The following is a 22945-nucleotide window of genomic DNA, read 5'->3' on the forward strand; positions in this document are numbered from 1 at the left end:
AGGACCTCTGGTTCTACCCCAGGCCACCGATGCAGCTCATACCTGGTACAGAGATTCCTGGGTACCTGAGACGCACACCAACCTTTGAGAGGCAGCATAGCTCCCACCTTCCCCACTTCTCCCCAGCATCTGGAACAGTGCCTGGCACATATTAGATGGGCATCAGATGTTCCTTCAGGAAATCAAATTGCCGAATCCAACAGCCGCTTTTGAATCCTCATCTCATTTAACCCCTCCTTGTGTCTGAACAGGGGCAGTTCATTTTTTAACAACGCTTCCTTCCTTTCTTGGTTTCCTTCCTACTGGTCCAACTTCACCTTCTCCATCTTCACTTGCTGGATCCTCGTTATGAGTCAATCCCTGAAGCGTTGTCCTTGCCCAGGATTGGGTCACGCTGGCTTCTGGGGACCTACATGCTTTTCCTGGTGAGTTCATCTTTTCCCATAGTTTTCACTAATAGGTAATTAGGAGTCCCATGTATTTAGGATTTACCTCCAAGTCAAATCTGTCCAGCCTCTTCTTCGACTCCATGTTTATATGTCTCGTATCCTTGGAAGATTTCTAACTCTGATTGCCACATAGACTTTAAACTCGAAATATTGAAATAGCACACATCGCCCCGCCTGGCCTCTCACAACTCCGCTTGTCTCCACCACCACCTGCCCTTCAAGCCTGTACATCACACGAAGCTGATGTCACCATCTCATCACCGGTGTAAGGAAGTAGGAGTTAGGCTACACACTCTCTCCCTGCAAATCAAACCAACCGCAAGTCTTAATTCCTACATCTAGGTTTATGGGATTCATCCCATGGAATTTTTGAGATATAATCTGAGATAAAGTGTCATCTCCCTCTCCAGGGTTTGAAGCCAAAGGTGGTAAATTTTCTTCTCATCCCACCTGAAGTCATGCATTCTACCACGTGGTCGGAGAAACCCAGTCCTCAGAGGGACTCTCTAGGCAAAGCACAGGGAATCAGAGGTAAGCAATAAAGGTCAGATGCATTCTTTCTTCCAGGAGCCACTTTGTTCGAAGGCAATTGATTACGGACTGGCTTGCTGGGGTGCTGGCACATAACAGATCAGGGATCAGGTGCATCTAAACCCATTCTCGGAAGGTCAGGGATGTCACAAAATTTTGCCAGACAGTCCCAGCAGGAAGAATAATTATCCCTTAAAAAAGATGGTTCAGTAAAGTTTTAACTACCAAAAGACTAAAAACATATGAACTGTTGAAGACAACAATTGTTTGGGGTCGGGGAGGTGGGGGGCTTCAAAAAGATATTTCTTAGAGGGGAGGACGTAACTGGGGATTCCCTCGGGTTCAAGACTGTAGGTCCAGCGTGATTCTCTTTGCACCACCTGGACGATGTGTGCTCTATGAATCAACATGGCTCCACGATAAGATTCAGTTTTTCCTCTTTCCTTTGTAGAAGGCCACATGCAATGCCCAGAGACAGCCTTGTCCAGCAGAAAGCAAGCATGCAACTATAAATGAACGAATGCATGAGCGAACGTCCACATGGGAGTCGATGCTCTTTTTACCTCCTCTGCATGTGGAGATAAGCTAGGAGCGAGTGGAAAGTGGCGCGGAAGAGTGGCGCTTGGGACCAGGAGGAGGGGTGGGTTGAACCCTGTGAAGACATGGCGGGGAGGCTAACATCCGGGTCAGGCAGCCTGACTCTCCCTCCCTCCCCTAGGGATAGGAACAGCTGTGGCCTACCCGCTCCGCCCCGGGCAGGAGTGGACGCCTGGATCCCAGGCGAGCAGGTTTGGGGCGATCTACCCGTCACGTGTGTGAATGAGCACCCTGAGAACTGCACTAGGTGGAAGCGGGTGCGGAAGGAACAAAGGGTGCGGGAAGGGGACCCAGCTTCAGCGATGTGGCCCTCAGGAGCTTCCTCCATTAGGACTCTGCCCAACCTCATTTTACCCAAACCAGAGCGGAGGGTCTCTGAGATCTTTATGCCGACACAAGCTCAAGCTGAGTAACATCCAGCTTCATTTCCTTATGGCGCTCCATCTCTCCACCTACCACCTGTCTATTATCTTTCCATCCATCTACCCATCCATCTATCTATCAACTATTTCTGTCTATCTGTTGGTAATCCCTATCATCTATCTGCCTACATATCATCTACCTATTCTCTCTCTATATATCTATCATCTGTCTATCTAACTATCATCTCTATAGCCATTTATTTATCTACCTACATATCACCTATTTGCCTACATATCATCTATTTACCTATTATCTATCTGTCTGTCCATCTATCTGTTCTCTATCTACCTAACTCATTTAAGATATGTTTATTAAGATCCTATCCTGGACTTACTCTAAGTATCTTTAAAATACAGGGGCAAGAAATTAAGTTGAGTGTCTGTGTACCAGACAGGGAATACATACAATGGTATTGAATTTGCTAACTCATTTCATAAAGTAAGTCTGAGGATTCCATTTCACCTCTAGGAAACTGCAGCTCAGAGAGGCTGAGCAGTTTGTCCAAAAACACATCACCAAGAAGGGACAGAACTAACACTGACTGTGATTCTTTGAGCCTAGGCTCTCGCCAACACCAAGCTGAACTTTAAATGTAAGAGAGCTGCTTTATGGACTTGATAGTATCCAAATCCTTCCCTTCCATTACTTCTGTAACTGGGATCTTGAGGAGGCGAGGTAAGAGGGGGAAAGCCCGAGCCACCACACATCAGTAGACCCTTGTGTGAAGACTCTCGGAAAGCACGTTGGAGCTGAGGGTTAAGATTCTGGGACATGAATCATTTCCCTTGGGAAACACTGGTGTCTGTGCCCACTGCTGCTCCAGAGCATGGTAGAAGAGACAGTACCAAAAAGAGTGAGTTTTGCAAAACCCTACAACCTGTCCTTAACAGAAGCTTTATTATGAGAGGTGCTTTGTCCAAGCTGAACCCCCTCTCTTTGGGTTTCAGAAACATGCAGGAATTTAGTGACTGCCCAGGTCTCTCTTCTTTGGGCAAACCTGCATGAATTCTTCATGGCCTGGTTCCTTCCTTGGGAGACTTTAACTTTGATGGCCATCTCCCAGCACCCTTCCAATCAACACGGTGATTATTTAACATTGTTAAAAAGAAAAGTGTTTCATTCTGGCTTTCTGATGCAGCCTTCTGCTAAGACCAGAATCTGGATAATTCAGGCTAACTAACCACCTTTGGTCTTAATTGCCTGGCCCATATAAAGATAATTTACTCAATTCTCCACTTCACTTTGCATGTGTAGATGAAATCTGACTGCAGAAGAGCAGGCACCGTTAATTCAAGTTAACAAGCAACTACGACGGTGGTGCATTGGTATTTCAGGCTCAACCTTGATCTTGCTTCACAGCCTTCATACAAATGTGCTTGTTGGCGTGCCTTTCTTTGAAATGCACTCCACAGATAGATACCACATGTGACCTTGTATATTTCTGCCCTAAAACATATCTAATGTTGGTGGAGCTTAAGGAGTGAGCAGAACGAATATTTTTTATTCTGTATGTCAAATGGTAAATAAATGGAGCACATGTTTCTTTCTGTGGTATCCTGGGAACCGAAACAACATGTAGAATCAGTGTTTTCAAATGTGATGTGAAACTTGAAGGAAAGAAAAATAAATGCAGCGTGTGGCTCTTAATTCACGCAGGAGTAAAATTATGAGCTAAGCATAGATGGACACTTAGCTGTAACAACATGCCTTCAGAAGCAGGATCTTGGAACTCCTCGTGACTTAACCTAAGGCTGTAGGATTAATTTCCGGGATCAAATGGAATGTAAGCCAAGCCAACACTGACCTTCTGTCCTGGAATCTGGCAAGCTCTGCCTACCCACCAGCCTCCAGCGATGCTACTTCCTCCGCCCCCCCTCTGCCTGGACCACACTGCCAGCCTCGGCACGGCTTGCCTTCTTCAATCTCGGCCTCAGTCACCTCCCCAGAGTGCTCCCCTGCCCCCATGACCGCTCCATTTACAACAGGTCCTCCACCCTGACATCTGTCACATGCTGCCCTGTCCTTGTCCTTCATGCTGCCCTTCCCTTCTAGACTCTAAGCTCTATGAGGACAAGGAATGTGACCGCCATCTGCCCAGCGGCTTGTGCAGCCTATCACACATCACATGCTCAATGCACGTTTGTTGAATGAGTAAATGATTGAATGGAGTTCAATCAGAGTCCCTGACCTGGAAACAGCCCAAACTAGGAAGGAACCGTCACCTCCTTCTCTCTCTCTGGCATCCCCCGGGGCATGTGGAAGTTCCCAAGCCAGGACCGAACCCGCACCACAACAGCAATCCCAGCACTGAAGCAACAATGCCACATCCTTCACCTGCTGCATCGCAAGAGAACTCCCTACATTTTTTTGCCATATCCTCGTCTCTTCCCTGAGCCTTGCCTGCACACGGTCATGCCACAGGCCAGGCCCGGTGATGGGTTTGTATAAAGACAAACCTGGATTAGCCAAGGCTCAGGTTCTTTGGATCGTGTGAGTTTTGGATAAGGTACTGGTAAAGGTTTCTAAGTGATCATGCACACGCGAGAGTAGTACGTTAGCTGGAATTGGCAGGTTGTTTCTTTGGGGAGAAATTTTTCCTGCAAAAATTCATTATGAGTCATAGACTCTTGAAATAGTTTTGTGACATTGTATGTTTTAGTAAAAAAACAAAGCAAAACAAAAAAACTCTGCAAAACAAGTCACACTTTCCTAGGTGAGGTAGAACACCTTTAAACACCCACCTCCCCGGTGTCCTCCTTACTGAGTGTGAAAAAGCTGCGACTGGTACCATGGGGCTCTGTGGGCATAAAAAGAGGAGCAAGAGGGAGTTCCCGTCGTGGCGCAGTGGTTAACGAACCTGACTAGGAACCATGAGGTTGCGGGTTCGGTCCCTGCGCTTGCTCAGTGGGTTAAGGATCCGGCGTTGCCGTGAGCTGTGGTGTAGGTCATAGACACGGCTCGGATTCCGCATTGCTGTGGCTCTGGCGTAGGCCAGTGGCTACAGCTCCGATTCGACCCCTAGCCTGGGAACCTCCATATGCCTCGGGAGCGGCCCTAGAAAAGGCAAAAAGACAAAAAAATAAAAATAAAAATAAAAGGAGCAAGAGGAAATTTGCTTTTCTTGGCATCTCTGAATGCAGACCGAAGGCCCATCCCTGTATCATGCAGCTACCATGTCCGTTCCCTCACACGGAAACCCTAGGCAATGGCTACCACTCTCTCCAATTTACAGAGGGGCAAACTGAGCGAGTTGACCTGGTAAAGTTATAAAGGGAATAATGGTGGAGAAATGAGTTAAATCCAGGTCTGTCCTGTCTTGTATGCTTCTGACTAATAGGAAAGCCTCAAAGAAGTGACTATTCGTCATTGTCATAAAAAGCCGAACCATATGTTCCACGTTATGGACAGACAGAGAAAGAGGTGGAGACAGAGATAAAGAAACGGATGGAGAGAAAGAGAGGGAGCGAGACAGGAAAGAGAAGCCTCTCTTCCGCCTTCTGTGTATAACCCGTGCTCCCCATGCAGGCCTCTGGAAGGGCCAGGAAAGGCTCTGCAATAACCAAGGTGGAACAGTAACCACCAGCTGAGCCCTCAGGGGTCGGGACAATGGGGCACAGCGCTCCCACATCCTTCTGGTCCCCTGCGAGGCTCTCTGAGGCCCCACCGTCTCTCTGGGTCCTGGACATTCTCCCCCGGCCACCACAGGCTCTGCTCTCACCAGTTCCGCTGCTCCTGGATGGCCTCGCTGCTGCCTTTTGGGGGATGAGACCCCACTGTTCTTCCCAACACCAGTCCTGTTAACCCGCCACCCTCATCCGCACAGCTCCTCCTCCCAGCCCCACAGTTGGTGACCCCGGTGGGAAAGGGCCGGGCACGAGGGGTCCCAGCACAGCCCTGCCTCGCATCTCCTCTTGAAATCGCCCGATGCTTCATGACGTTCCCCAGGGGTGTGGCCTCAGTTCTCTCCGCTTCTCACTTCGCAAATACAGGAAGTTTTACTCATTCACATCCTCATAGGAATGCCTCATATGCGTTTGGGAAAAAATACACAATGAGTTGCCTGGTGTGTGTGTGGGGGGGGGTCGGGGAGTAAGACTCAAAAGAGAAGATGAGACCGTGGGCTCATGAAGGCGTTCCCGTCGTGCCTCAGTGGGTCAAGGACCCGACGATGTCTCTGTGAAGATGCGGGTTCCATCCCTGGCCTCGATGGATCAGGGGGTTAAGGATCCAGCAATGCTGTGGTAAGCTGGTTGCATATGCTGCGGGGACGTGGTGTTGCTGTGGCTGTGGCGTAGACTGGCAGCTGCATATCCTCTTGGACTCCTAGCCTGGGAACGTCCATGTGCCATCATGGTGCGGCCCTAAACAGCAAAAGCAAAAAAAAAAAAAAAAAAAAGCAGACGGCTCTAATAGAAGGGGAATAATTGGGGGAATTGGTGAGGCTGGACACCCAACAAGAGAAAAGAAGATAATGCAGTGGGGACACTGCCAGAGATGAGTGAAGGACAGAAAGTTCAGTGGGAAGGGTTGGAAGGATTTGCTGTGATGCGTGTGACGTCATTGCCCCTCTTTACAGCCCTCGTAGGACAAGACTCTGTCAAACCTACCATTTGTGTCCATGGATTATTTGCAGCAAAACCAGCAAACTCGAAATGTTTTCAGGAGCGTGGCGGATTTGGTAAAGGCATGTGGCTGCAAGTGTAAGGCGATGGGTGAGAAGTGGGGGCCGTGGCACAAGGAAGGGTCCAGGGTGGGACGTATTCACGCGAGCGCAATGATACGCTATTTAATTACAGCAGCTTCTTACCTTCGCTTCACGGAAACTCAAGGAAGTGCTGAGCCTTGTCTGCCGCCGGGTGATGTGAGCCGATGACCAAGGCAGTGGAGCCGACCCTGGGCAAAGAGAGTTGGAAAAGCAAGTGAAACCAGCCTGTCACGGGAATCAGCCGCCAGGAAAGGAAGGCGGGACCTCAAGAAACAGACGCCGGTCGCTAAAGTGCTTCGTTTGAAACGCAGAGAGAAACATTTCATTTTTGAAAGAGAGCGATGGAGAAAATCACCCTTGAGCTCCCCCAGTCATCAGTAAACTCTCCCACGCTTCCCCCTATGCGGGGTCGGGGGTTCCCCTGGAGCCGGGAAGGTCTGAGCAGGTGGCAGGGCCGTGTCAGGCAGCAGCCGCGGGGGGCTCTGATCGGTGCCCAAATCCACAGGGAGGGCTTGAGGTCTTCCCAACTTGTGCGGCTGGCTGAGGTCCAAGCCAATTACAGCTACATCTCCAAGGTGAAGAGGGACACAGCCCACATCTGGGTTCCATTTATAATCCCAACGTTGCAGGGAGATGGAAGAGTAAGTTATGCGGGTGCTGAGTGTGAGACCCTTAGGAGGGCGCCTGTGGGATGCACTTAGCAGCATTCTCCCTCTTGGCAACTGGCCAGTCAGCGTGGGGAAGCTCCGGCCCGCCACTCTGCGCCAGCCCAGGGAGGGTTCTCTTCCCTGGGGTGCTTCTGAGCCATCCGTGTGGCTCGGGGTCTGCCCGAGTCCCCACGTGCTTTCCTTACACGTCCCCCAGGACATCCCCACTGGTGGGTGCACTGCATGCAGAAGCATGACCTCCGGGAAATGACAAGGCGGCAGGAATCCTAAAGGGACCTAGGGTTGCCCCCTGGACATCAGGCAGTCCGTTTCGGAATTGGTTGCCATGGCCCTGGGGTTGAACCCCAAAGAGAGCATTTTAGAAGACTAGGAGTCAGAGGAAGGAGGGGAGAAAGTGACCATTGGGTGATACCAGGTCTGGAATTCCGCCCATTGCCCCGGCTCCCTGGCACCCCTCCAGGGGCCACGTACCCCCTCCCCGTGTACTCACGTCCACAGATCCGTCAGGGCTCCCTGGCTGAGAGGGAGGTCTGCCGTTTCCCTCTGCTCCCACTCACAGATGGGTCACAGGTGGGTGCAGAAAACCTCACTGTCTTTGGACTGCAGGTCTCAAGTGAGGCCCATACAGAATTTCCATTCCGACCATTTTTCAAAGAGGTGAGAATCCTTAACTGACCCCGGCACACTCCCGAAAGACAGAGACACACACGGATGTTTAAGGTCCTAGTTTCAGCATTAAGCTGTATTGTCTATTGAATCCACAAACATTTGGAAATGTTGGGTGGGCTGGTTATACCGTCTGCAAAGAGTCTATCTGCATACAAGACTGAGACGCCTTCTGGGAAATAATTCACCCTAAGTGTAGGGAGTATGAGGCAGGTAGTCTTGGCTCTATAGTAAGCTGTAACTAAAGGGAGGAAGGCTGGCCGCATAGTTGGTTGGTTGGGTGGATGGATGGGTGTGTGGGTACACAGGGGGCTAAGAACGTGATGCATTGTGAGCATCTATTATCTTGAGTTTGGGGATGAAAACGTTATTTTTGTGCTCTTTTTAGGAAAGAAAACCAGTAGGACATTCATACATGAGGACAAAATATTAGGAAACGTGTGAACCAGTATAACTTCAAAGAGTAAGAAAATCCTTCTCCCCATATAGAGATGGGATGTACTGACTTTAGAGCACTGAGGATGCCCCAGAACCGTCCAGAACACAGTGGGCTGAGGACATGAAGCAGCCAAGCAAAAGTGACCGTCCTGCATGTACCGGAGGGGCGTCGCAGGGAAGGGGACAGTCTTGCATGAACGGGAAGGGAGGAAGCACAGGATGGCTCTCGTGCTTGTGCTGTTTACGGGGTAGGCGACCATCCCTCTTGCCAGGTCGAGAGGGATGTGGCCTCCCCTGGCCAAGGAGATTATTTTCTGGGAAGGCAATCAGTAAGACTGATTATGTAAAAAGAGCTGCCTCTGGCCACCTTCTCTGGTGGCCCCCCACATGTGCATGAACTTGGAATAAAGCCTAGCGGAAAGATGGAACCGGAACTCAGCTGACACTGAGCCCCTGCACCCTGCCCTGCCTGAAGCCTCCTTAGGTGCATGTCTGGACTTTTCCATCAACAAAGCACCCTTCCCTCTTTACATTTAACTTAAGCCAGTTTGAGTTGCAATTTTGTCCGTGCAGCTGGGAGCTCATCAGGACACACGAGCTGTACTCTCGGGATTTCCCAATAATGAACTGGGGGCTACTGACAAGGGAGATGGAAGAGCTGTAACAGTGAGCGACGGCATGGACAGGAATGATGCATAAGGACACAGGGCAGGGCCAAAAAATACGGAGGAGCGTCCAAGCTTAAGGCTCCGCCTTTGACCTCTCCATTGCAGGTCCTTCATTCTCTATGACTTTCGGTGTTGTGACGCGTTGAATTGTGCCCCCTCAGAAAGATGTTGCGGTTCCAACTCTTGGATGCTCAGAATGTGATCTGATCTGGAAACAGGGTGTTTGTAGATGTCCTTAGTTAAGGTGAGGTCATACTAGAGTAGGGTAGGCTTCTAATCCAGTATGACTGGTGCCCCTAGGAAGGGGACAGAGAGACAAAGGGAGGTGCCATATGACTACAGGGTGAAGCAGTGGCAAGCCAGGACACGCCAGGGTTTGAAAGACACCTGTGCAAGGCAGGAAGCAGCAAAGAAGGATCATCCCCCAGAGATTTCAGAGGGTTCAAGGCCCTGCTGAGACCTTGACTTTGGACTTCTAACCTCTAGAATGCTGAGACAATAGATAGGTGTTGTTTAAGCTACCCAGTTTGTGGTACTTTGTTAGGACAGCCATGGGAAACTCCTATGAATACCTTCAAGTCCCCAACTTCATCCAATTTGTTGCCAAAAGACAAACGAACAAAAACTGTCTTATAAACTTGATCATTTTGAGGACTCACTACATTAAAATTTCCTAGGACATGTGCATTTGAAAAGAAAAGTGATGAAACATGGCAATAAATGAATCTCGAATGGTGGAATTTTAGACGCAGAGGCGGGGCCCCTCAGAGCCCTATAAATCAGTAAGGGCTTGTGTATCATTATCAGGAGAGTAACTGAGTTTCAAGGTGCCTTGGGGATTCTTAGAGCTATCTCTGGAGCCATTGAAGAAAAGGGGGTGAGTGACAGGGGAGAGGCCAGGGGGCTGGGCTCTGAGATCCAACCCAACTGCGAGCAGAGCAGCTCTCTTATATTTCGGGATTCCATTAAAGGTTTCCTTTGGGAAAAGTTTGTGTGGTAAAATAGATTGAAAGTCCCTGCATTCTGGCCTTATTTAACTCACATGAAGGCAAACCATGTTTTTTTCACTTCCTGTACCATTTCTGCAAAACGTGCCCACTCAACATAAATGTTTATTCCTGAAGCAGAAAACTGTTAACTTCTGCCTAGAATTGTAGGTGAGGACACCAGGGACAAGCAGGAGACACCAGCTTTGTTTCTCCTCTTTTGTTTTTAGCTCTTCTAGGGGAAAAGATTAGCTGCTGCTTCTTTGTTCTTGTCTTTTTAAAACGGAGAATCAAGATTTTCATGATCCAAAATGTGCGAGAGGACTGTTTTAAGTAAAAGTCAAAATATCTAGTTTACTCAGGGTGTTGATTTATTGGCTGTCTTTCTCTTTTGGTTTTTTTTTTTTTTTTTTTTTTCTGCCATTGGGTGAACAGAGGAGGCTCTCAGGATGTGTCATTTGCATTCTTGTGATGGAAGCAGACACAGTATGTGAATACAAAAAAAAAAAAAATACTGTGACTGGTGCTGAAGGAGTATATATGGCAAAGGGTGTAATAATAATTCCTGGGCATTTCTGTGCCTTTATACGTTCACATGCATTATCTCAACGCAAACCCTTACAAATCCTGGGAGGTATGTGGCCTAGTTTTCCTATCGCCATTCCACAGATGGGCCCAGAGTTTGTGGATACTCAGCAAATCCTGCTGGGCTTGAGGCCAGTTAGGGAGGAGAAGCTGGGACCACCACCCAGGTCTCCTGAGACCCCTGCTCCGTAGGATGAGTAAGTGGTGGGCTTCCCCCCACACACACCCCCGCGCCCGCCCCCAGCATGGTGAGATAGAGAAATCATAAAATACATGCTTAAAAAGGACCTTCAGCCCTACTTTATCTGCACTGCGTCGACCATAAAAGCTTAAGTCAGGGTCTGCTTTTGTGGAGTCTTTGAGATAAGCAACAAGTCCCAGGAAACAAATACTGAATACCACCATTAATTCGCTGAAAGAAGAATTCTCCAGTGAAGCATGTGAATCTCAAAATGCTCTTCCGATCATAAGAGCTAATCATTCATCCACCCACACTCTTCCTTCAGTCAAGACGCTCCAGCGAGTCAACACAAGTGCACCCTGAGCTCCGCGGCGCTGCTGGCGGCGGGTGGGTGGGTGGGGTCTCAGCTTACCCTGGGAAGGGTGGATTTGGGAGCGCCACCGGGGTTCGCTTTCTTTTTCTTCTTTTGTTCCCCCCCGTGGGAACTCCTCTTTGGGGTTACAGATTCAGGTGGTGTACACTGCAAAACGAAGAGACGCCTGCAGGCTGGCCAGCTGAGGAAAGAGGGAACATCATTTCACTCGTACAGGCCGCTGAAAATAAATCAGGCACAGAGACACTCTGCAGCTCTGGGAAGAGTACCGCGTTTCAGTCCACGCTCCAAGCCCCGGGGCTTTGTTTTTGTGTCCTTTATAGGGTGGCCCACGGGGACAGCAGGCTGGGCAACGGGAGTTCCCACTTCCCAGATCTGGCCCCAAGGGCAGACGAGTCCGGTGGCGAGGAAAACCCTGAACTTTGCAAAAGCATCTCCGGCCAAAGCGGGAGTTTCAGGGTTGGCCCCGGGAAACGTACCAGGAGCGGGCGAGCCAAGGGGGGGCGGGGGTTGTGATCCGAGAGGCCCTGAAAGAAGAAAGCGGAGCCCAAACTGGGCGCGGGAGCAAGGGGAGCGGAGAGGCGGGTGGGAGGCGAGGGGAGCCGGCAGACGCAGCCCGGGCGCGCGGGGCGCCCGGGAGGGGGGGCGGCGGGGCGGCCCCGCGAGCGCGGGCGGGGAGGGCGGCGGTGACATCACGCCCGGGCCCCCTTCCCCTCGCCGGGTGGGTGGGGCCTCGGCGCGCCGAGCGGGCGCGGGGTCAAGGAGGGGGAAGAGGAGGAGCAGGCTTGAATGTGTCTGCGTGAGGACCGGGGAGGGGCGGAGGGGGCGGAGGGCGGGGAGGGAGCGCGCGCGCGTGGCTCCGGGCGCCCGGGCTCCCCCCCCCCACCCCGCCAGCCCCCGACCCCGGCCCGCGCCGCCTCCTCGCCGCCGCCCGCGTCGCCGCTGGGACCCGCTGCGGGCGCGGGGACCCGGCGGGCGGGGAAGCGCGGGCCCCCGGCGAGGCCTGGAAGGAGCGAGAAAGCAAAAGTAAGGCGAGCTGCACTCCTCCAAGTTTTCCCAACTTCGCCCCCTGCGGCGGCGGGCGTCCTGCGGCTCGGCGCGTCCCCACCGCTCCGACGAGGGGCCGAAAGAAAAGCGACGGGGCGGGGGCGGGGGCGGGGGCAGAGGGAGCGCGAGCCGAGAGTCCGGCAACATCTGTTAAAACTTGGGGGAGGAGGAGCGCGGGGTGGAGGAGGAGGAAGAGGAGGGAAGGAGGGAGCGCGAGGGAGGGAAGCGCGGAGCCGAGGGACAACTTTTCCACCCGTGAGTAGCGCCGGCTGCGCGGGTCCGGGCGGGGGGCGCTTCCCAGCCCGCGCGGGCTTGCAGGCCGGGATGGGACCTTCTTCCAGAAAGTCGATTGGACGCCAGGAGGGGAGCACGGCGGGGGCTTTCTTTCTTTCTCTTTCCCCTCCCTCCCGCGGGTGAACCAAATCAGAACTGTCACTCAGGGCCTGTGAGTCAGAAGGGATCGGATTACACGATCCCTGAAACCGATGCCGGAGCCGCACGAGCGGGCGGGAGCGGGCAGGGGCAGCGCCACCGCCACCGCCGCCGCCGCCGCCACCGGCGCGCTTGCACACTCGCCCTCGCGCACCCTCGCCGCCCCGACCCGCCCTCCCCGCGCGCCCCGCGGCCGCCCGCGCCGCACCATGCCTGCGGCTGGCGCCCCCCGCGCCCTGCCCGGCCGCCCGCTTTAGCCCGCGCCGCCCGCGGCCCCGCGGAAGCCCGGAGCCGCCCGCCCGCCCGCCGGCCCGCGCCCCGGACGCGGGTCTATGGGAAGTTCGGGGACTTGACAGCCGCCGCCGCCGCCGCAGGTACGTCCCGCCCGAAGTTCTTTGTTTCGCGGTGCCCCGCACCGGGCAGCCCGCTCCTGCGGCCGCGCCCGCACCGCCGGGTCCAGACCCGGTCCCCGTCGGGGGGAGCGGGAGGAAATGAAAATGGCTGTCAGAAGGCGCCCAGATTTCCAGAGCAGCCGCAGCGAGGCTTCCCTTCGCCCCCTCTTGCCTGATACTCCCCTTCCGAGCGTCGGACCCCGCGGCCCCCCGGAGACGGGCTGCAGAGTTTCACCTCGGGGTGCTGGTGGTGGCGGTGATGGACGAAGTTCGCAGCAGCCCGACGACGGCGCCCCTCGCCTCCACTCCGCATCCCGAGGCTAAAAGGAACTCCGGGAGCCCCCGGGGCTCCGGCGCCCGCCTTCGCGCTGTTGCGTCCCCGTCGCCCCCCCCCCCCTCCCCGCCCCGCGCCCGGGGCCGGGCGCAAAGGCGCGGGTGGGTCCACGCGGGGAGCGCCGCAGCGGGGGCTTCCTGCAGCCTGCGCTTCCCCTCCGAGGGTCGGGGGCGGGCCTGGGTCCTAAGAGAGGAAAAGTGAAAGTTGTCGCATCTGTGGATGATTTGAGATTCTTTCACTTCTTTTCCTCTCCAGGGACAGCATTAAAAATAAGAATAATAAAAAAAAAAAAAGAAAGGAAGGAAAAAGCAAACAAAAGAAATAAAAGCGTTAGAAGCAGCAGGGAGGTGCGTCCCGTGGCGGGGGGTGGGGGGGTGCGGAACCGCGGCTCCTGCACTGATCCTTTAAGAGGCCGCATTTTCGCAGGGCACAGTTGGGCATGAATCACTCCGCAGGGGACAGTTACTTTCTGGAGTTGCAGAGGGCAAATGGGCGGGAGGAGGTGGAGAGGGAGTAAATATTTACCCCAGCCTTGGAGAGTTTGTGAAGCGACTTTTAAGCAGGTTGCAAGAGGCCCGAAGCGCCCCTGCACACCCAGGCCTTTTATCCTTCCCTGAACTTTGTGCTCACTCTCCGGTTGCACCTCCTTCGGGAGATGCCAGGCCGAGAGGGGCTGGACTCGGGCTTCCCTTGCTGACCTGATACAGAGAGAGGATTGAGGCGGCATCCTGGGTTCCTCCCCTGTGCCCAGGGTCTCCTCTCCCCGGTGTGCCGTCCCCGATGGAGTCTGGCCCTGGGTACAGAGCTCGTGGCCCTCTGCCAGTTTATATGTACATGTATTTATGTAAAACATTTTCTCCCAGCTCTTTGCCAGCTGTTCCACATTTTCCAGCTGCCATTTCGGTTTGAAATGATGGACTGTCCGCATCGCCAAGTAAAGGAGCCCTTTAGTCAGAGGTATGGAGGAGGACCGGGCGCTGTGCAGGCAGGAGCAGTACCATTAGCCAGGGCTGGTTCCAGAAAACACCTCTGCTCCCCTCTTCCTTTCTTCCTTCTTCTCCCCAGTTTGTCTTTCCGGAGCTGGGAGGGAATTCATAATAATCAGCCCCCGCCCCAAAGTGATTTTGTGCAGAATGTGGATGCTTTTGAGATCCCTGAAATCTGTGTCTGGTGGAAATAAATTAACTTTTGAAAAGCGTTCCAGCTTGTGTGCGTTGGGCATGGCTGGTGGGGGGCCTCTACCGTGGCCAACAGAGTTGAGCTCATTTCAGTCTATTTAAGGCAGGAACTATTCATGGTCCCCACGCTGCACTTTTTGTGTTGTTTGATGTCTTAGCATATTATAGACGGAAATCTTCGAGAATTGGCCTAAACTATTAATTTTGAGTATTTATGTAATTGCTCTGTAATTTGAATAGGTGCCTTATTGATTGATTCCTGTAATTATTTCATTTAGGTTTTAAATTAAAAATTAATAATAGTCTGACAGTTTCTTAATTACATGTGTCAAGATTATTTTGAAGGAGGAAAATGCTATGTTTCAAAGGAGTGAAATAACCTCACAATCTCTTCATTTTTCTAAAGCAGAACAGTATTTCAGTGGAGGGGGTATATTAAGGCAGTGGTGATTGGCCTCCACTGTGTAAACTGTGAAGTATCTAAAGAATTTGTTTAGGTTAGGAAATATTGGTTTTAACAACCTGATCCACAAACACTTTGGCCAGTTGGACTATAGGCAGAGCTAAAACAAACATGAACTAACATTTAAATTAGTTGTAATAGCATACTTACAGAGAGAAGAGGTTTATTTTATACGAAAAGCTATTTAATTAGAAACTCCCTGCCTAAGGGGAGATCCTTTTAGGGTGTATAATTCTTGAAGTCAGCCTCGGGAAGCTTTGGTTTCAGATGCCTGAATGAGTCCAATGTGAGAGGTTCTAGTGAAATTTCACAGGCGCAGAGCACTATAGAAGGTATGGATGTGCTGGTGTGCGTAGGCTCGTGGGTCCAACTCAGATACCTCCCAACTCCGGGTCCCTTTGGTGTGTTTGCATTCCTTGATTGAACCCTGACATAAAAGCATTTTCCTGGTATGTCTCATTTGCCAAGGACTACACTCAGAAACGAGAAAATTCAGTCCTGAGGAAAAATGGCTCTGGTGAATTATTTCATTACTTATTTAATGAAAGAGTCATTAATTTATCAGTTTGATGCCCGAGCCTAAAGTTGAACTTTCCTTTGTTTTCTGGCCAGTTTTCTTAATTACCTGCCTGCTCTGAGGGTTTCCGGCTTCCTGGGTGCTTAGCCACTTAGGGGTGCATCCTTCGACCTGAGGTCTCCTGCTCGCTGAGATCCGGCACCCCTTTTTGAGGATAGGGTTTTGGGACTTTATGAAAGGAGGCAATTAAATGGTCATTGTTCCAGGCACTCACTTGTAGGGAGACAGTAAGGCCCTAAGAAAAACCAGTCTTGAAGGAAAAGTGAATCAATGAGTCATGAAATCCTCCAGAAAACCTTAGTAATGGAATGTTAATGCTTTCAGACTATAGTAGATTATCTTAAAAGTCAGACTTTTCTTCTTTATGCAATTGTTGTAAATCCCCCGCTAAAGAATTCTTTGAAGGAGGTTTTAGTTTTGCTGGCGTCCATATTCCATAGTCGGTCTGATTTGTTTTGGAAGATTCAGGACATTTTCTGCCAACTTATATCACGAGAGTCAATTAAAATGCAGACACGACTGTAGTAGACATTGAAGGGGTGTGTATGGGATTTGTTAGGCCAAAGATTCCCCTCTGATAATGACTCCAGGTTGTCTCCTAGAAGGCCGCTCGAAGATGCTGCCCTTCACTCAGTGCTGTTATTTTTCCAGATGAAAATTGATTTGTTCTAGTTTCAAAGCAAATAAAGGGAGACAGAATAAACAACAACAGGGGCGGAAGCGGGGGGCGGGGGGGCAGTGCTGCAAAACTTTTTCAAGTACTTTCAGTGTATTTTTCATCTTTACTTTTATTTGATGGGCCTGTGAAATAGAGCTGTAGACTGGCGAAGACTTTAAATGAAATTTCACACTTTGATGATTTTTTTTAACTTTGATATATTGACAGCAAAAGGAGCTGCAAAGCTTTTTTATAACTTGAGCAGTAACGCCAAGCAGCAGTCAGACGTCTCTGTGCATTTGTGTTTAACTGCAGAAGAGAAACATGTCCATGGGCAGCAGAGGCTCTTATCAACCCCCTAATCCCAGATCCCAGCAAACCTTGAGGGCATGCCTCAGATCTTGCTGAAATCACTGTAGACTCTCACAGTTTGCAGATTAAATATGCTACGTGTTCCTGGCTCCATCAACAGTTTTATGAGCTCACTAAGCTTCCTGTTTTAAGATCCTTTTCTTAAGTTTTTAGGAGCTGTTAAAGGCAGTGCTGCCTGGCACGAGTGGGATTGGTTAATGTAGAGACACTTTAGGCACTGCGTTCTCTCTTTCCCAGTGGCCAAAATTATTATTTTTCCATCGAAGGGCTGGTTTGACCAAGGGGATGAGGGAAGGGCGCTGCTGGAAAGAAACTGGACCTTAAACGTGTTGGCAAGTGTATTTGATTGCAAACTTTACGCGGTGTCTCGATTGTTTTAAGGCACTTTTCCTTCGCCTCGCCCCTGAAAAGTAGTCTTTTTCCACTTGTAATTCTACATGCCCTATATTTTAGTGCCACACTTCTTAGTTACTCATGACCACTGTCAGGTTGTAGGTTTTGTTGCTGTTTTTTAAATGTGAAAGTGTTTTTTATTCTCTCTGTGTGTGTGTATCTCAGCCCGGCAAAATGTCCCAGCAAATCTGTGGGTCTCTAAAGAAACTGAAAGAACAAGCCATCACATAGTTAATAAGGTGGCCCCAGGACATTCTGCACCCCCCCCGAAAGGCAATATTGTGTCCAGCTCCACATATGCTTCTGCCACGTCTGCAGTTGTCCCCTCCCCGTGGTGCTTTTGCATCTTGCAGAAGAGTCATAATTAAAGAAAGAAAATACTTACCTCATGGTGCAACAACATTTCGCATCATTCCCAAGAGGACGCTAGCCAATTTTGTGCTTAAAGGTTATTCAATGAATGAAATGGTGAAAGCCCATTTGTCAAAGTACTGCGTGGTTTCTGTTAGTTTTCAAGCCCCAAATTCATTGTCTGCCTGGGCCCCGCCATCAGTCATCAGTGTATTAGCGCTGCCTGCAGGCCACGCTGCCCCGCACTTTTTCACACCATTACGGCTTTGAAAGTGTGCTCTGTCGGCTTGTAGAATTACTGCTCTGATTTCCGCTTGGCTGGGCTTGAGGTAAGTCCCCTCCCTACCTTCTAGCTGACTGTAATCCTTGCTTTCTTTTCAAGCTCCTTTCCAGAGATGTAGGGGAGAACTTTCTTAAGGGCCCTGTTGGCATCACACTGTGGTTTTGTTGTGGCATGCACTGTACATAGAAATTGTACCTGCAGTAAATTGGATTGATGGCTGGCCTGAAACTGCTAGTGGGCTTTGCTTTGCTTTACTTTTTTGGGGGGGTGGGGTGGGGGAGTGTTGATGATGATTGTGTGTGGTGGGGGGGGGACAGATATAACAAAAAGCATTTGATTGTACATTTGGGTGATTTTTATGCCCCAAAAGGAAATTAAATCATGGGAGATGAGTGTCATCTTATTTAAGTCTCTGTCTCTTGGAGTGTGACATCCTTTTGGTTTATTTTCAAGTGGAAATGTGCAGCTCGATCAACTCTGACTTGTGGGGTCGATTGTGTAGAACACCTCGCAATATGCCAGGGGGCTGTACGTTCCTAACCATGAATTTTTACAAAAAGAGACTGAAAACTCACAATTCAGAGGAAAGCTAACTCTCAAACTGCCGCCATGAAGGAATGAAGCAGTTAAACCTTACTCTCCATTTTATCTTGTGTGATTTTTTTTTTTAAAAGAATTATTCAATCTCAAGAGGGTTTTGGCTGTGTGTCGGGGAGCCTCAGGCCACAGCTAGAGAATGATGCCTCGATGAACCAAGCAAGTATGGAAACGTGAATACTGTGTGGACCAGGCCAGGCAGCAACTGTTTGAACTGCGAGGTTCCAGTGAAACTCCAAACAGAGAGTTTCATTGGGATCGTGAGTACCTTGGTGCAGTCATTGCACTGGCAGTTTTATACATGATAGGTGGGCAGGGCACAAGAAAATAAGGCACCTGAAGACATCTGCAGCATTTATAGGCTGAGGGGACCAGGGTGGATAATTGTTCCTGGCTAAGCCCTGCTTAGTAATCCTTAAATTTTGAAAAATGTGCTTTTAAAACTGCAGCAAAGATTCAAGAACCCCACGTTTAAAACTTGGGAGGATAAAGTTTGATGAACAGTACCAGACAGAAAAATAATGCCTTTGGGGTACCTCCAGCGGATGTTACCACCCGGCTGGTGTTCATCTCCTACTTGCGATGGTTTCAAAGTAAATTCCTGTTCATAGAACATGTGCTTTAGCCCCTTCAGCTTGATTGTCAAGGCACACCTGCTTCTAGAAACCAGAAGTTAGAGAAGGCCTCGAAGAATAATTTTTAAAAGTAGTTTTTTATTTTTTTTTACTCTTCTGAAAATTTGTGAAAACTTTTGATTCCTGTAAATCTCAGAAAAGTGAAGCAAGAGATACCTCTGATCAGTCATGCTCTTTGGGTGATATATGTGGGTTTAAGGGAAATGCAGTTTTCATGAGCTTAGCTGATCTATCAACTGATAACTGACTTATAGATCTTTTTCTGTCTGAGGATTGTCTGTCTCCAGCAAACCCACAGAAAGAGGGGGTGCCCCCTCCTTCCATCATAGCACCTGCTATGCAGGGCACTTCCTGCAAAGCCAAACCAACGTACACAGGACTGGTGTGTTGATTGATAGTTTTTGCAAAACCGAGAACTGGTGGCGAGTATTAAAGAGAGGCCTTACACAGCTTTCAGACAGTTCCAGCGTTTCTCGTGAAGTACTACTGGCAACAGAGAAAGTAGCTGAGGATGTTTCCTTTTAAATGCAGGGCAGAAAAGTAAAACTGGCAGACAAAATGTCATTTGTGATTTTCACGCTAGTAGCAATGATGACTTCATGTCAAATAAGCTTTTCAGTAGCCGAAGTTAAATATACGGGTTTCGTACAAGTTTCCACGTAGTTAATCTACTAAAACCAAACTCACTTAATCCATAGGCAGGCAATTATTTCCCCCTTAGAGTAATTCCATTCCCTTCCGGGTAATTCCATTTGGGGATGTCTATCATGAATACTGCTTATCTGAGATTAGGAGCTTCAGAAACGGGGAAAGATTGAGAACAATGAGCAGCAGATTTGGGGACTGCTCTAGGCTACCAGAGACCATTATTGGCAACGGGAACAGAAAGGAGCTTTCTTATTTGCAGTTAAGACTCTCGGCTTTCCTAATTATGGGGGTGGAGAGTCACATGTAAAGATAAAGTAATTGCACATTTAAAAATACTGTAGTTAAAAATTCATGAAGATTTCATTAAGAACTTAGGAAGCTGAGCTTGCAGTAAGAAAGGCAGTGCAGACAGGGGAGGGCGAGGAAGGAAGCTTCAGGAATCTTGGGAACTCTTGGTGTGTCACAGAGGTTATGCATATCTAATTGATTTTAAGTTCAGAAAGAGATTTCCAGCTCCAGGAGACATCAGCCACATTAAAAACCTGTAAGAGGTCTTCTCTAATGCATGCTTGTGTGAAATGCACTGAAGTGTTTTAAATTCCCTAGATTTTGCTCCTGGAAACTCAACAGGATTTCTGAATTCCAGAATTGCTCAAAAGCTCCCATCAGCATAAGTTTGTGCTGCTTCTTCTTCTTCTTCTTTTTTTTTTTTTTATACTGTTCCTGGAGAAGGCATTTTCTTTAGGAGCTGCATTTTGATGCCATGGGAAGGTAACCAATTTAATGGGCATTTTACCTAAATGGTTGCGTCTTGCAGGAGCCGCTACTCTGCTAGTGATTCAAGATGAGGGAAAGGCCCCTTTTCAGTGCTGTGGGGGAGGCGTCTCAGAAATCCTCACACAAGCTGCTTCCTTCTGGAGCTTGGAATCGTTAGCATATTAGGAAGATCATTCAGCTTATAAATATACGGGCAGGTGGAAGCAAGTGTCCTTGCTCTGGAGGAAAAAGCCTTATTCCTCCTGAGCCAGCGCTCCCTGAGTCTGCAGAGAATCCTGTCTCCCTGAAGGCCTAATGGCCTCCTGATCCGACCTCTGCCCCCCCCTCTGAAATGCCTCCTCTGCCCACTCCCTCCTTGGCAGTCGCTGTTGGAACCCATCAGACACTGATCAAGTTGCCATTAATCAGGCTTTCCCCTTAGTTGCTTTAAATCTTTAAATGCAATAAGAAAACAAAACAAAATCCTAAATTCAGGCAGTTTAAAAGTAGACCAGCTGGATGAGGGAAATGAATGAAGGAGTCTGCCGGTTCACAAAGGATGCATTATCAGTTCCTAACTCCTGTTTCCTTTCACCTCGGATTCCAAAGTCGTTTTCTACCCTTCTCACATCATTTCTAACGTTGGTGTTAGCCGGGTGCGTCCGTTTCCACGTTTTAAGCCTTTAAGCCACGAGGGCATCCTGCCCCTCTGTGCCCGGGAGGGATCCCGCGGAGCCCTGCGAGGGGAAAGGCCCGTTTTCGCGCATGTTCCCAGAATGGTGATTTCTCATGCCCTCTGCCCACTACCTGAAGCCTCGCGGCGAAGGTTGGACTTTGGCACGCCACGGAGGGCTCGCCTCCCCAAGAGGCAGGTCTGCTGGGCCCGTCACACCACCTCATCTCTCGAGGGCAGCTCAGGAAGAACCCGCATGTGGAAGCAGGCCGAGAGATGGTGAAGCGGGTTGGAAATGTGGTGAAGGGAGGCACCCAGCCCCGGGTGTCCGGAAGACGTCAAGCGTGCCCCAGGCCTTGCCTGCAGAGCGGCACCCTGGATGTGGCCAGGGAAAGTGGCATCTCCCCGGATTCAGCCGCTGAAGCAGCTGTGGGAATTCCAGCAGGGCCGCCACCGACCCCTGGCTGCTGGAAATGCTGCCCGGCCGGCTGTGCAGACTTTTCCAGGGCCCGCCAGTCCTCCCGGGGAGCGGGCACCTGGGGTGACGCAGGGTCAGGGGGCTGCGGAGGCCCTGCGGGCTGCCGATCGTCCCGCCCCTGCCCTGCCCTGCCCTTGCCGGGGACGCTTCGGGAAGGCGGATCCGAGCGGGGCCCGCCGATTCCGAGGAGCTAACGCCGCGCGGCCGGGCGTTCGGGCCCCGGAGCTGCGGCCGGTCCTGCCCGCGCCGGGGAGGGAGCCGACCGCGGGGCGGGCGCGCCGGGGCCGCCGCTGGACCGACCGCGGGGGGGACGCGGGGACCTGGAGGGCAGGCGGCGCGGGCGCGGCCAGGTGCGAAGACTCGGACCCTGGAGCAGCCCCTGGGGACCGAAGGGGAGACTGGGGAAGCGCAGGCTGCGAGCGCTCCCAGGCAGCACTGACCACAGCTTGCAGCTTAGGAAACAAAATACAAAAATCCCTGAAAACGACAGCTCGTCTTTGCAAAGATGCAAGTTTCCGGGTTGGTTGGTTTCTTTCTTTTCTTTTCTTTTTTTCTTTCTTTTTCCTTTTTTTTTGTTTTGGCAGCCTTTGGCAGGCGGAAGTTCCCTGGCCAGGGATCCTAGGGATTCAACCCCGGCCACAGCAGCAATCGGAACCACAGCGGGGACAATGCCAGATCCTTAACCCACAAGGCCACCGGGGAACTCCTGTTTTTTGTTTTATTATTTAAATTGCAGCTCCAAGTGGTGCCTCTAAAGAGAGGGCCACCTGAGGCTTTTTTGGGGGGGGGGGAGGTGCTGTTTCCAGAGGAAGTCCCTGCCAGAGTTCTCCAAATTGGTAATGTCTCAGCTTTTCTTGGGCTGCCTTTGGAGCGGGACAGGCACTGAAGCCTAGTCACCTGGTCAGTGGCTCCAGGACGAGAGGTCTTGTTTTGTAGGAGGTTCATGCAAGATCAGATTTATAATTTAAAATGGAAGACCCACCTGTGGACAGGTGGCTAGTAAGAGAGGGATTGGGTTTAAAAGAGGATCTGGATTTAATTGTGCCCGGGGTTGAGGCCTCCGGGAAATTACAAAAGGTTCAGGGACAGTTGAATGGGGAAAAAGCCATGACTGTTTGCTTTCAGGAAGGAATTGTCATTCTTGAGTTTAACTCTGGAACTTCGAGGCTTAAGAGGCCTACTAGAGCAGTTCTTCTTGGTGGCAGGTTTTGTTTTTGTTGTTTTGTCGTTTTTCATGTACCCAAGCTGCTGGAACTCAAACATCAGCTACAAATAGTTTTTTCTTTTTCTTTTTTTTCATAAGCATGAAAAGTCAAGGGGCACGCCAGCAAAACTTGTATGTGATGTTGCAGTGGTGAAAAGGACGGAAGGAGAGCAGTCTGGCCCTATGAGAAAAGGACGGGGTCTG

General features: G+C 50.5%; 2 protein-coding genes across 39 annotated transcripts in view; one reads left to right on the top strand and one right to left on the bottom strand.

Annotated features, from left to right (window-relative positions):
• LOC110257576 (uncharacterized) overlaps positions 1-13472 on the bottom strand; it is a 51241-nt gene extending 37769 nt beyond the window's left edge. For 12 of the 31 annotated variants that reach the window (XR_014833264.1, XR_014833273.1, XR_014833272.1 and 9 more), the window contains exons 1-3: positions 13377-13472; positions 11310-11451; positions 6808-6893 (exon numbers count right to left, since the gene is read on the bottom strand). Coding sequence is in view for 1 of the 31 variants with exons in the window: in XM_085004908.1 (XP_084861034.1) it covers positions 43-98 (56 nt within the window). In the remaining 30 variants the exon portion in view is untranslated. Of the gene's footprint in view, positions 1-42; positions 6024-6115; positions 6329-6607; positions 6693-6807; positions 6894-11309; positions 11452-11749; positions 11798-13313 lie in introns of those variants that run through there. The other 19 variants (XR_014833282.1, XR_014833277.1, XR_014833276.1 and 16 more) reach the window with 10 other exon arrangements.
• GLI3 (GLI family zinc finger 3) overlaps positions 12170-22945 on the top strand; it is a 294394-nt gene continuing 283618 nt past the window's right edge. For 3 of the 8 annotated variants that reach the window (XM_021078943.2, XM_021078945.2, XM_085004878.1), the window contains exon 1: positions 12495-12572. The gene's annotated coding sequence lies outside the window, so the exon portion shown is untranslated. Of the gene's footprint in view, positions 12297-12494; positions 12573-12742; positions 12811-13006; positions 13124-22945 lie in introns of those variants that run through there. The other 5 variants (XM_085004874.1, XM_085004875.1, XM_085004876.1 and 2 more) reach the window with 3 other exon arrangements.

Source organism: Sus scrofa, chromosome 18, assembly GCF_054392235.1.
Source record: "Sus scrofa isolate SSC_HxYL_T2T_F1_AM1 chromosome 18, Sscrofa_HxYL_maternal_Yorkshire_Landrace_v2.0, whole genome shotgun sequence".
Lineage (NCBI taxonomy): Eukaryota > Metazoa > Chordata > Mammalia > Artiodactyla > Suidae > Sus > Sus scrofa.